Consider the following 13,464-nt stretch of genomic DNA (forward strand, 5'->3'; position numbering starts at 1 on the left):
CTGTTTCAAATGTCGAGGTGTTTGCTGGCTGATAGACAATATTCATCTGGTCAATATTGACGATGAATGCAGCATCGAAGATTGCGCAGTCACGAATTGTGAGTGTCAAATGGAGGAACTGATTGAAGAGAAGCTGCTCAACATTTGGTGGCATTTTTTGAGCTGCACGTGTTGCCCTGCAGAAGCTCCAATTGAGATGCTCAGCAAGAAACTCCTTCACCCAACTCTCCGTGCAGCGGAAGCGAGAACCGTCCTTGGTGACATGCTCGAAAATATCAGGAATGGAGTGTTGCAGGTGTGCAAGGATGATACCACGGCAGCGGAGAGTGTCCAACACAACACCAACTTGACGGAGAGACTGAAGGTCGTTGATGATCAATTTGACCATGTTGGGATAGGAGGATAGAATGTGTTTCTGTGTGTTTTGGTACATGGGCAGGCTGCATCGCTGAACACGAGCAAGAGTTGCCACACTCCAAACAGCTTTGTCACCAGAGCGGTCAATCCATGTTCCAACTACCTGTGGAGTCAATGTCCAGAATCATGCTAAGTCCCTCTGCTGAAGATCACGCACAATCTCTATGGGGGACATGCCAATCCCCACTTGAACAGCAGCTTCAGCAATAGTAGCCCATAACAAGGGGTGTTGCCAGTTGACATGAACTGCAACAGTGTCCTCATGCTTCCTTTTGCGTCCAGGTTGAACACTAGGTTTATGCGCCCTCGCATCTCTTTGAATCTCACAATATGGGCAAGACACCTCAGCAAGATCTGTCATCGGGAGGGCAGGAGCGATGTCGGATGTGTGATTTGTAGTGGCCTTCTTCGCAGCCTTTTCACAGGCACATTGGATTTGTTTCCATTCCCTATTTCCCTCACGTCGGCGTATATCTCTTTCTACTCCTTCAACACGAACCCTATGGGCATCCCGCTCACAACTCTCTAGCTCCCAAGAGAAAGGAGTCCATGCCGATTTGAGATGCTCCTTGCGCGTCGTAGTTGGAAAGTACTTGAACAAACCAACAGATTTGTCCTCTTTGCGAACCCTAAGATTCAAGGAAACATGTTCTGAGCTAGATGTTGTCAGCAGAGGGGAGGGGCTTGTTGCTGGTACCGGACTGGGATATGATGGAGGACATGATGAAAATTTGATGCTGAAATCACTAGTGTCATCTGCGAAAGAGCTCTCCAAAGACTCAGAAAGTAACTCCTCAGACTGTTATGAGGAAATGAGTTTTTTGAGTGGTAAAAACACAGTAAAAACGAACCTCAAAGTGGCTCTTTGTCAACATCAAAAACTCCTCCATGTGAAGACAATATTTCAAGTCATCAGTAAACAGCGGGTGATGGTTGAAGACAGCATGCTTGATGGTATTGAGAGCCGCAATTGCACATGAAAAGGAGTCTGTCTGCTCCTCATGAGACAAGGATCCTTTGTCAAACGGTGCGAATCAGTGGTTTTTCAACCAGCGGTGGATAGCATCAACATATGAACTAAGCATGGACCATCCAAGTGAGTCACCGTACAAGATCATCTGTGTGCTAGCATCAACGCTAACAATGGCCCAATGGACATTGGCAATATTGACAGGGAAAATGATGCTCTGTATGGTGCCATCATGAAGCGAGTCTCCGAGGTAATGCAGCCAAGTAAAGGCTTTGTCGAAATGATACTTTGACCACCGCATGTCACCAAGGAATAATATATTTGAAAAATCAAGTGTCTCGACAGCAGTATCATTGTGTTCATCTGCATGATCATTGATAGCGGCAATAAGAGCATCAAGTACACAACCATTGACCATTGTGTCAGCGAGTAGAGGGAGAAGCTCTGGTGTGCGAAGACTGGTCTGAGCACCAAACCCCTTCAAGTCAACATCCCATGGCAAACGCTCGAGCAAATCTAGAACCTCGTCTACAACTACTGACTTGGAAGCACCATGGCCCATGTCCTCTTCATCCTCAAGCCTCTGAAGAACCCAATCATGGGCCAATATCCAGGCGAGACGAGCCTCCAGGGCACATGACATGTCCCTCCAGTATGAAAGAACCCAGAACGGAAGGTGAAATGTTGGGGAAAGTGGATGGACGATTAAAGTGTGACCATTAAACCAAGCCTGACTGAACTGATTGAGGAGTGAGTGATGCAACGGAGCGGGGGAATTGACCGTGTCATGAAATCGTTGGGAAGGCTGAGAAGAGGGGGGTTTGTTGAGAAAATGATGGTGTCTGGGCTAAGATCACAGTCCAGCGATGCGCAAAGACTGATGTCGAGTAGCTGTGCGACAGGCAGAGTCCAAGATGGGATGGTTGGTTGCATTGGAGTTGGGATCCTGAGTAATCGTATGATCTCATGTTGAACAGAAGGTGGCAGTTTGCTCTGGTCAAAAACACGACCACATGAGAGCCACTCTGAAGCAACAAACATATCAGTTTGTGATGGCATGATGGGCACTTGAAAATGGATCATACTAGTAGACTCACCTGGCAGGCTTTAAGATAACAGAGTCTCCAATTCCACTCGTTACCAGTCAGCACTATGCGAGGCAAATCCATGACAGACTGAAGCAAGTTGCTTGAATCACAAAGCAGCATGTCAGATGGTTGCAAATGGTGTTGCAAGTGGCAAAGCGTTACGATCCACAGGCGAATCTATTTGGGTAAGGTCACAGGTCACCTGGACATCACCTGGGCTTCCCATTAAGTAAGCCTTACTATAGTGGTTTGTTACATGCTGTGCTTACTATTATTAGGCTTAGTTGCAGCAATCCTCAACACCAGCATTAAATGCTGTCACAAATAACCCAGGACCTTTGGGTATTTGGCATAGGTAAGTAGCTTGGTACTGTCGGCACTATCTGCTGCCTATTTATGCCTAATGCATCATCCCGACGTGCCCTGCCATGCGCTAAGCTTCCAAACTAGGTGAGACTTTTTTCTCATGCCCCTTGCCCTTCTCCATCACCACCAATGTCATCTACCACCCATTCTAGCCATCAATGCAGGCTTCCTGCACCCCCAATCATTCACCACCATCTTACGTGGATCTGTCTGTTGGACCAAGTACAACGGCTCTGGACACTGTCTAGGTGAGTCTTTTCTCGCACACCCTTTGCCCTTATCCACCACCACTAATATCACCTACCACCCATTCTAGCTGTCAATGCAGGCTTCCTGCACCCCCAACAGCGTCTTTCACCACCTCCTATGTGGATCTGCCTGCTGGACCAAGTGCAATGGCTCTGGATGCTACCCTCATCTCTCAACAACCATCTACCAGGCGCGTACACCTAGTTTAGGGTTCGGGACACAAGTTGGCTGCATGCCAAAGCTGCTTAGCTTAGCTCAGCCCTAACACCAGCTCAATGCTTTCTATGCCTCCATAGACCTTGTACCATCACTCTGGACGCCACCCTCACCTTTCAATCATGCTATCTACTGCCTACTATACTCTCTACCACCCATGTCGCGACCGTCAGCAAGGAGGATCACAGAGCTGTCGAAGGCAACCATAAAACATGGTTTTCGACGCTCTGTGCGAACAGTTGATGTACTGAAGGCAGGACAACAAACCCAACGAAGGGAACATGTGAACACCAAGCGGCAATCATGTATACAAGGTACGGTGTCCATTTTTCTTAGATGTTTGTCTTCTCATTTCTGCAGAGATGTCAGCTGAAGATCGTGTGGCTGTTGAGACTATGCTTGTCGATTATGACACAGATATCAAGTCTATACCATACACTGCTCCCCCCCGCGAGGAGGGAGCTGAGTTTAGCCACAAGGGCGGAGAGTACGAGGTGTTCCAGGGGCTAGCTCAGCAAATGGCAGACCTCTCTGGATTGTAAGTTATTTGATTTCATGCCCACTAGCATGCGCTTATGCGTGCTAGCCACTATGTTGATCCATGCACATGAGGGGACCGCATTAATGTTCAGAATGCAAACTGGGATCTTCAGATGGAAGGCCTGGTCAGGGCTTATCTGGACTATTGCACCCGTGATAATGGTGATGGCATGCCAAGTGTTTTGAGCGATGATGTCCTTCTACGTAATGATGCTGACAGTTCTAATCCTGCAGAATATCGAGCTGGTCGACGTTTTTAGTAAGCAATATATTTCTTTCCGGTCAGAAGACTTTGTTCAACAGTATTCTAGGCTGAAAATTTGCATCGCTGCAACCCCTTGCCTTTCGCAGATTTCCGAACGAAACCCTTATATACCATGGTTACCTTGGCTGTTCTCCGCTGCATCTGACCGTCGCCATTTCTCTCTGCATGCTTGCGGCTTATCGACAGTCTCACAGGACTTGCCCCCAGTTTAGCGTTCAAGCACAGTGTAAGGCCCTATGCCACCTCCATGATGTACGATATTCAATTGTATTGTGATATATCAATTACAATGTTGCTTCATAGATCCCTTACCAACCATATCTAAATACCCAATTTTCGGACGCATATTATGTTTACCTTGAGATCTTGCATCAGGTAGACTCCCTCATCAAAGCAGCACTGAAGCGCGATACACAATATTGGCGCCTTCTCAACTCGTGTCCCTGTTGCTGTTACAAACTAGACAACAAAGACAACATGACTTTTGAGTGGCTTGCCACTGATCGACGGCAATAATAGCTTGAAAAGATGGTCATCTTCTATTTATGGCACATCTCCGAGGGATGATTCGCGGACTCGACGTTCTGACTACTGGCTCCATCGCGCAAAAGTTGACCAATTCCAACTTAATGGCGCTCAACCCCATGAAGTAAGTTTTCAATTGATATGAAATTTACAAATCTAATTTCCGATCAGCAAGATCCCACTGATGACTGGGAGGATGTGGTAAAGTCAGACTCGGCACCATTCAACTGCATTGACTGCTGGCGAAATGCTGGTCCGGAAGCACGTAAACCCATGTTTTCAGTTTTCGACAAATCTGGCATTTTTATTGTGGCCTGTCACCAACAGTTCATTCTTTTAGTGTGTGATATGGTCAAAAGTGGCGAACTGTATGTAATTTTGATTTTAATTTTGTTGTCACCATCGCTGACTGATTTTTCAAGCTCAAAATACCCGCTCGCTATTCTAGATCATCTGCTCAATGTCTATGGGAAGAATGGTGGCATTGCATACAATATCGGCTGCGCATTTTCCAAGATGCTGGAAAATAGCTGCCTTGGACCCCAAGCTCGTGAACTCAATTTATGAATGATGGTCAGAGCTTTTCATGGCCATGCTCACAACCGACGGTGTTGACTGGCATCCGATGTACATAGAAGGTACTGGCCACACCGAGGGAGAAGGCTGTGAACACATTTTTTCATCATCAAATGAGCTTGCACGCAGCACTCGCCACGCTACTCCATTTCACCAGCATCAAATGATCGAGCAACACTTTGCCTTTTGGGACAATGACAAGTACTCAGCGCTTAGTAAGTTATTTTCATTTTATGAAATCCTAAGCTAATGAGTTGACGTGTAGGTACATTTTTACAGAATCATTACCGAGAGGCACTCGCTGCCATTCAAACTCTCACTGGCAAACTTTCCTCTCTGGAAGGTGTCCTCAATCTCACACATGCCGACTTTGTTCGTTTTCACAAGGAAGAGTGCTCATACCTCGATGGCCTGAAGGAACCCCCTGTCAAGGATTGTGTCAGTGTTCAATATGTTCAAGCTCTCGATGAAGTTGTTGTCTGCCAGTAAGTCATATAGTTTAATTTGTATTTATTTGACGCTTACATTATGTATATGACAGAAAGGAATGGAACACAGCACGAGAAGCCGCCAATCGGGTGCTTGTGGATATTCATGTCGGCGGCTATCAGGAAATGCACACCGCCATCAATCAAGCCCAGATCCGAGTTGACGGATCATATTCGAGGCTTCAAAATGCAGAAGCGATGGCTTCGCATTTAGAAATTCAACTTGGGATTGACAAGTGATGGGAGATCGACAGCGAACCCTACCGTCAATTTCGCCAAAAAGCTTCACTTTTGACTTACCGCCAGCACTCAATGACTTAGAACAACTTGTCATGACACATCTATTTGAGTTGTCAAAACTCTCGCTTTCAGGCACGGGTAAGATCATTGTCTTTGTGCACTCACATAAGTGTTTATTTTGTTTATTTTAGGCTACAAACTACGTCAACAAATTAGCAAGGCTCTACAACATCGATCACAGGCAATTCGGAACACACTTAGCTGGTTCAATCTGCAGGCTGCTGCTCTTGTACCTCCATGTCCACAGCTCACTTGGAAAGATATAGTGGAGTATAGCTTTCTGGGTGAGTTTGATCTTTTGCGCCAGTCTCATTCTGACATTCGCACCTTGGATTGGACCAAACCTGTGCATCGCAAAGCTACGGTAAAGTACTTCAAACTTCAATGTGCCCATGAAGAGATTCAATGCTTGAATATCAAAATTTGTCGGTTGTGTACAGCCATACATGACGAGGAACTCACTGTGAATGCCACCATCAATTCCCTTCTCATTTCAAATAAACCTGTTGGACTTGAACTGCAATGTCAATGGTGCAGTCGCACTGCCATCAATGCAGCGCATTTGTTTAGATTAGATTGAATCATGTCACAGGCAGGCTTTTCAGGTAAAAGAGGCCTTGGAACTCGACTCAACGGCACATCTAGCCATGGTATGTCCCCCGCTCTTCATTATTTGCAGCTTACATATTTCTAACACAGAATCTGAGTGGATGATGGCGACTTCGACAATTTCAGCGACTGATGAAAAAAGTGGTGGAGATAATCTCGAGCATGAGGAGCAAGAACAGAATGTAGAAGATTTCACTGATTTTTTGGCATCCGTTGTAGAGTAAATGTTGCATCAAAATACAATAGTAGTGTTGATATTGGAATTCAAGATGTTCAGACACGCAAAATGCTAGTGGTCAAACTGTAGTTGAATGGGAGATATGTATGATGATCCTTAAAATATTCCTCTGCGGTGTAGTGTGATTTGCGCTCAATATACATATGATGATCCTCAAGCTTAACATATTCCCTTCTACATATCATCTGCTACATACTTAGGCCGTTCTTTGACATATTCCCTTTCTACATATCATCTGCTACTATATACTTAGGCTGTTCTTCAACATATTCCCTTCTACATATCATCTGCTACTACATATTGTGATCTGTGCTTGATATTTACCTGCTACTACTTATGACTTAGGAGCGCACTCTTAACATAATCGGTAACAATACATGCCTCAAGGCCTCAAATTTCATTACTTTCATAACCGCTCTCCGGAATCTCGTGCTTCAACCTTGCGCTTCAATCATGGTTCACTCTGTCTATGCCCCCTCCCCCACCACTCCAAACAAGACACTTCCAGGTCATGCAGGATCTCCAGAAACTGTGTCTGATGTTATGGACAAGCCAGCACAGGTGGCTCGCTTCTCACTATCCAGCTTAGCAGCACTACACTCAAGCTCGTTCACTCAAGGTTTCAGCAATGGAGAACAACAGGCAGCAGCTCACATGTTACTCAAGCATGAAGCCCACGTTGACGGTACTCACTATCATACCCGAAAGCCTGGTGGCCTCCATCCGTCTCATATCGCCTTCAATTCATACATGTCATCAAACAAACAATCCATCACACAAGAAGATTTCCTTAACGCAGCATTACAAGACCTGTTTGATGCAGTGAGCTTTTTTTATTTTCTATCTTCGTATACTAATGACATAAATTGTTAGATCACAATGCAAGATTGTCTTGATGGTGGAATTTCCATCCTCATGCGTTGTGCTGGTTCTGAAGCCTCAGAAATGCTGTCTCCAGAACACTTCACTGTCGATCTGTACATTACACCATGGGAATATCGTGAAACACCAGAGTGGATTTGGGGAGATTTATCGGCCTTAGTGCAGGCTTTCAGCAAGGAATTTGTCATCCCCCATCTGCAGCGCTATGCAGAATGTTGTCGCATTGAGGGCATCATCCCTCCCTGGCATTGTGAGTCTCCTCTGTTTCCATGTTCACAAGCTCACTTTTTTCAAAGACCCGGCAAGTCAAGTGAATCCTTCCAGACCCCCATTTTTGCCTGGACCCTTGGTGGCCACAGGTGCACACATTCAGTGTTCTGCTCATCCCACCAAGCAGTTCAAACGTGATTTTGAAGTTAGCAACAAGTCGCTTTCGGCTGCTGTTCAGATGGGTCAAGCCCTGGCGAAAGCATCGCCTAGCAAGAGCAAGTCAGACATTCGGCAGCATTGCAACACTGACACATTTCTCTTGAATGCCACTCATACTGCAACTATCCCAAAGCCCCCCGGTACCAAAAATATGACCAAGTCAACTGGCGCAGCAGCATCTTTCCAAGCTGGGACCCCCTTGATCAGCATAGGTCTGCACTCTGATGCTGTGCTTGATTGGTTCAGTCTAGATGATCACATACTTCCCAAGCTTCATCAGCTCATTGGCTCCATTCGCAGCAGCCGCTGGGAGGCTGTGCTTCAATCACCGAAATGGAACCTGACTTATGAACAGGCATTGAACCTGAGTAGAGCACTCAATTCTGACATTCACAGCAACCAAGCTATGCCCACAAACACTAAGGTATTTTATATTTCTACTGTGATTTGAATTGATTGACAATTTAATCACTTTCTAGCTACCATCTTCATTCCTTTCACAAATATTCACATTTCTTGGCGCCCTAGTTTTTATGTGCGCACTTTACTTGTTTTTTCTCTTGTTCTTGTTCTAGATCCCCGATTGTGTGTGGCAAAAGCCACTGATGTCATTTTTGAATAGTTACACCAATATACATACTCTGTTGTGCTCGCCGTTTGCATATAAATTGGCTGCACAGGTGTTTACTAACCGCTGAAATACCCAGGTCAATGGCCACCCAGACCTTTCATGCAACACAGACTCGCAAATGCATCCAGGCTTTGCCTACTCATCGCACCAGGGTCACTCTCAGTAAGGAGGCCTGCGCTGCCCTTACTGCTCAGCATCGTGAAAATGCGCATAAATTCAGATCAGCTCTCGGTGATGCTTGGAATGGTCTTGATGAGACCGTAAAGGAAATTGCATTTTCTCACCACAAGAGTTTCCATCGTGTACAAAATGACTTATGTTTAGGCCGGGGAATGATGAGATTTAAGTGCTCAAAGTTGAATGCATGGAATGCATTCTGTTGGAAAAAACAGCAGGATAATCAAGAGAATGGTACGTGGTTTGACAACACATGAACAATGTACTTACTGTGCTGTCAAGGGGCAACAGGCAAGGACGTCCTACAAGAACTCGTCAAGAGCCACCATGCGGAATATCAAGAGCTCATGGATGATGAGAAGGCTGAGATTTTGCTCAAGTACAGCGAGCACAAGGAGACACAAGCCACGGGCATCTGAATTTCAACGAAGTCAAAGGTTACTGATGTCACCCAGACCCTCAAGGCCATTGAGAATGAGGTGAGTCCTCCACACATCTTCATTTTGGATTTACTGACACAGTTTACAGCTTCACAATTTGAGGAGCCGTATGGGAGCCGAGGCGATCCTCTACACGATGCATGGGTCCATAGACCTCCCTCTTCGTGGTGTCGCTTTTGCTACTGAAGGTGTGGACGAGTTTATGGTGTCTGTAATGAATGTCGACAATCAAGATTTAATTAGCAAGATGGAAGGATTCGCTGTCCAGGGCATGAAAGGTATGTTTGCTCGTACCTTTGCTCAGCACACTAAATTCCATTACTCAACAGGTGCTGCAAAAAATCATCAAAAGCATTGTTCCGATGTTCGTGCAGTGATCCACCACAAAATTCAGAAGGGACTTGGTGAGGTTTCTTTCAATATATTCTTCATACTACAATTCTAATTACTATTACCATGTAGTGGCAATCACTAAGGACGAAAACATGAAGATGCACTGGGCAAATTATTTCCGCAACAATATCCAGCACTATCAAGTTGTTATTGAAGGCTGGCCTGCTAACATCCCTTTTGTCAACCTCAGCCAAGCCTTGAGCGCTGTCACGAGTACCTTTAACAAACCATTATTCTTTCCTAAATCTTCCTAAGCGTCAATACACAGCGCCTAAATTAAACCCTAACCCTACCTTGAAAGTGTCTATCATTCCTGAAATACCTTTAGCGCCTATGACATGTGTCTTTGATGTGACTGATGAAGAAGACGAGTTCTTTGATTGTGAATAGATTAGATAAGATAAGATATGGTCATGTGATGCTTCTTTAATATTCTACAATGTTCTATGGTACAATTCCCTTTTCTATTTTATGATTGGCTAGTAGTTATAGCTCAGTTTCAATCTCCGTTTCAATAGTTGTATATAGGTAGCATGTCTTGGTCGATAGTTCCTTAGTTCAAACCTCTTGTATCTACAACTGTAGCAATCCAAGATGTACTTGCTCCTCTCTCTCTTGTCCAATAACCTTAGTCGAGTCCTAGTCTCTGCCCAAGTGTTAATTCGTTATTTGGGTTGTGACATTAGGTTTGAACTATAGGAGACTCCGACTCTCGCATACCGCTCGCATCTACCATCTCTCTCTAGGTGATTCGTTGAGCAGCTCGCCAACAAACCTCCTAGATAGCCATTACACATTTTCCTTTGCCCGGTCTAAACAACTGCGATCATTTTCTGAAACCCATCCTTTTGCTCACTTGAGCTTTTCTATGAATAGTCTTTATGTTACAAGAACATCTAGACGCTTGGGCCCCTACCATTTTTCTCCTCATCCTTCTGGTATCAGCCCTCGCATCATACCCTTACCCCGACCTCACCCTTGTTATCCTCGTCATCCTCGCATTCCCTTTCGCCCTCTACCTGTCGCTTCAGCAGAGCCAGTACATCTGGCCGGATCCTTTCACTGACAAAGCATACCCATGCTCCGTTCCACCACCTGACTGATCCTGTGGACAGTCCCCTTGCCCTTACCGTCCGGACGGTAACCTATGATATGATGCACGACGCATCCCCTTTGCCCTTTTCCCTTTCTTGATCTCTGACTCAGTGCGCAGTCGCACATGCGACTTATACTTAGCTCCACAGCTGCACGATCGTGCCCCTGCGCGTTTCACTTCTTATTTCAATCTTTAACTCACTTTCTTATCCAGCACGTTCTACCTCGCCAGTGTCTCAACGCGAACATGCCTTCCTTTTATGGTTATACCCTTTACTGATTGCCTCTCTTGGTAGTATGAGTTATCACCCACTAATACATCTCCTGTCCTCTATATAAACTCACTACCATGTACTATATTCCCTAACTTGAATCTACTTGGTTCTTGACCTCCTACTCTCACCAGAGTGATCCTTTCTGCCTCGCCAGCAGTCTATATTCTATCTTCTTATCTGCTCTTCGCGGATAAGCCTATAGTCTTGATCTTTACTCATCGACTTCGTCGACGAGCAAAGCCCCTGTTAACTAGTCAGACTTCTGTCCTTCTAATTAACGACGATCTTACGATTAACCTTTGGGTGTTGTAAGCCTAGGCCGATATAGCTTATTGTCTCGCACCTGCCTGACATAAGCTACCCAATTTGGACATAGGCGTCAAATCTTACTTGCCGAAGCTTCGCCAAGTAAGACCCCTAACCTTGGGCTAGCCCAAGGACGTCCTCGACTGTTGACGACACACGCTCTGTTTGAGCATCGCCAACAGATACCACCCAAGTCGTAACACTTTATTAGTTAGTAGTCCTATACCAGGCCCTGCCTTACATTGCAGCCGCCAGTATACGGAGGTGTTGACGACATTAGGCGTCTTGCTACAACTTTGAGTGCTGGCCCAAAACCCTGCCTGCTCAATGTTACTATAGTTTCTTTCGTACCTATATCTTTCTTCATACGCACGTAGAATCTTTTCGTTAAGTCTAGTGGAACTGTCGCATCTGCGGATAGTCCTACCATTGTTACCACGAGGATTTAGATACGGGATCCTAGTGAGACTCACACTTGTAAGCTTCAGCTGGAAGAGTGATAACTTGTCCTAGACCTGTACCCTTTCGGTGATTGAGAAGTAGCACACACGAAGCACACCGTGTTTTTTCCCACTTAACAAAAGCATAGTTTTACGTACTTCTTTCTAGTTAGTAATTAGGGAAGTGTCAGTCGGGTTGACTAAAGAACCCTTTGACCCTAAAAGACGAGGTTGATCCAGTTAGTACTGGGGACCCCTTTAGCTTTCCATTTATGTATCCTTTTTCCCTTCCCCCTTTCATCATCTTTCCTATCCGGAAGAGCCGTTACGACCCGCTCTTCAAACAGTCATTAGTGAATCAGATTCCAGAACGCACCTGGCACTATGGCTGAAGTTAACGAAACAGAAATGGGACCTGAGAACCCCCAAGAACCCCAAGAACAAGGACCTCAGGGACCACAACCACAAGGCATAGCTATGCCGGTGGAATTCACCAACTATGTACAGAATGCCATCACCATGGCAACACACGATCTGTACGTAAGGACACAAGAACTCCTAAACCACAACAACACACTTCGAGCACAAAACGCGACACAAGAGCTTCAACTTCGAACCCAAAACGCACAAATAGAGGAACTGAAGAAAAAGCTGGAGAGATTCGCTCAAAGCCCAAATACTTCGCAAGTCAAATTGTCGAAGCCCACAGAATTTACTGGAGACAAAGATTCAATCTCCGTAGAAGTCTACGCTACTCAGTTGGCATTATATATGTCACAGTGGCCACTGATCACAGACAGGCAGAAAATCACAACTGCTCTGTCTTTCCTTAAAGGATCTGCTGCTAAATGGGCGCAGAAATATGTTATTGAGCTTGACACCAAGCCAATATCCTTTACAGATTGGTCAGCAGAATTCGAGACCATGTGGGGACAAGACGACAGAGAAGGAAAGGCTGTCAGGGAGTTGGAAACCCTGAAGCAAGGATCTTCATCAGTGCCCGAATATGCAGCAGCTTTCAAACAGAAGGCTGCACTCACCAAATACTCCGACTACGACCTCCGCCTCAAATTCCGATCTGGTCTACAAACCCAGATCAAAGAGCAACTCGCTCATATTCCAGCGTCTGAGAAAGACACCCTCAAGAAGCTCATTGATTACTCCATACAGATTGGATGTAACTACGAAGAGCTAGACACTGAGAAGAAGAAGGGTAATTGGTGGACCCCTAACAAGGAAGCCAAAACCTTCAACCCAAGGCAGGCTGGTCCTAGCAAAGACAGTGACACTATGGATGTAGACTCTGGCAAGCAGAGGGGATCACCCAAACCCCAAGGAAAGCCTGGTGCTTTCACCTGCTACCGCTGTGGAGAACAAGGCCACATAGCGAGAAACTGTAAAGGTGCGCCAAAAGCGCAAGTCAAAGCAGCTGCAGTTGTCGAAGAAAACTCCACACCGAAGTGGTTCACAGATTTGATCGCTTCTAACAAAGGCAAGGATTTTTAAAGAGGTTGAAGTCAAAGTCTGCAGACCTAGACCCAAACAATTG

General features: G+C 45.5%; 3 protein-coding genes across 3 annotated transcripts; 2 read left to right on the plus strand and 1 right to left on the minus strand.

Annotated features, from left to right (window-relative positions):
- Nucleotides 1-1,451: 1,451 nt before the first annotated feature.
- Nucleotides 1,452-1,949, minus strand: EDB93DRAFT_1076547 (uncharacterized protein; the record flags this gene model as incomplete). The annotated part of the gene is made up of 1 exon (XM_041445245.1): nucleotides 1,452-1,949. The coding sequence occupies one exon, from the start codon at nucleotides 1,947-1,949 to the stop codon at nucleotides 1,452-1,454; it is 498 nt and encodes a 165-aa protein (XP_041312297.1).
- Nucleotides 1,950-5,375: 3,426 nt separating this feature from the next.
- Nucleotides 5,376-6,467, plus strand: EDB93DRAFT_1237918 (uncharacterized protein; the record flags this gene model as incomplete). The annotated part of the gene is made up of 6 exons (XM_041451480.1): nucleotides 5,376-5,427; nucleotides 5,478-5,697; nucleotides 5,754-5,936; nucleotides 5,984-6,078; nucleotides 6,132-6,364; nucleotides 6,441-6,467. 6 exons carry the CDS (start codon nucleotides 5,376-5,378, stop codon nucleotides 6,465-6,467), a joined length of 810 nt encoding a protein of 269 aa, XP_041312298.1.
- Nucleotides 6,468-7,390: 923 nt separating this feature from the next.
- On the plus strand, nucleotides 7,391-10,053 carry EDB93DRAFT_1076570 (uncharacterized protein; the record flags this gene model as incomplete). Its single annotated transcript, XM_041445249.1, has 4 exons — nucleotides 7,391-7,669; nucleotides 7,721-7,888; nucleotides 9,711-9,810; nucleotides 9,869-10,053. The coding sequence occupies 4 exons, from the start codon at nucleotides 7,391-7,393 to the stop codon at nucleotides 10,051-10,053; spliced, it is 732 nt and encodes a 243-aa protein (XP_041312299.1).
- Nucleotides 10,054-13,464: the final 3,411 nt, after the last annotated feature.

This window comes from Suillus bovinus (genome assembly GCF_016758785.1).
Source record: "Suillus bovinus strain UH-Sbo-P2 chromosome Unknown EDB93scaffold_4, whole genome shotgun sequence".
NCBI classification, from domain to species: Eukaryota; Fungi; Basidiomycota; class Agaricomycetes; order Boletales; family Suillaceae; genus Suillus; species Suillus bovinus.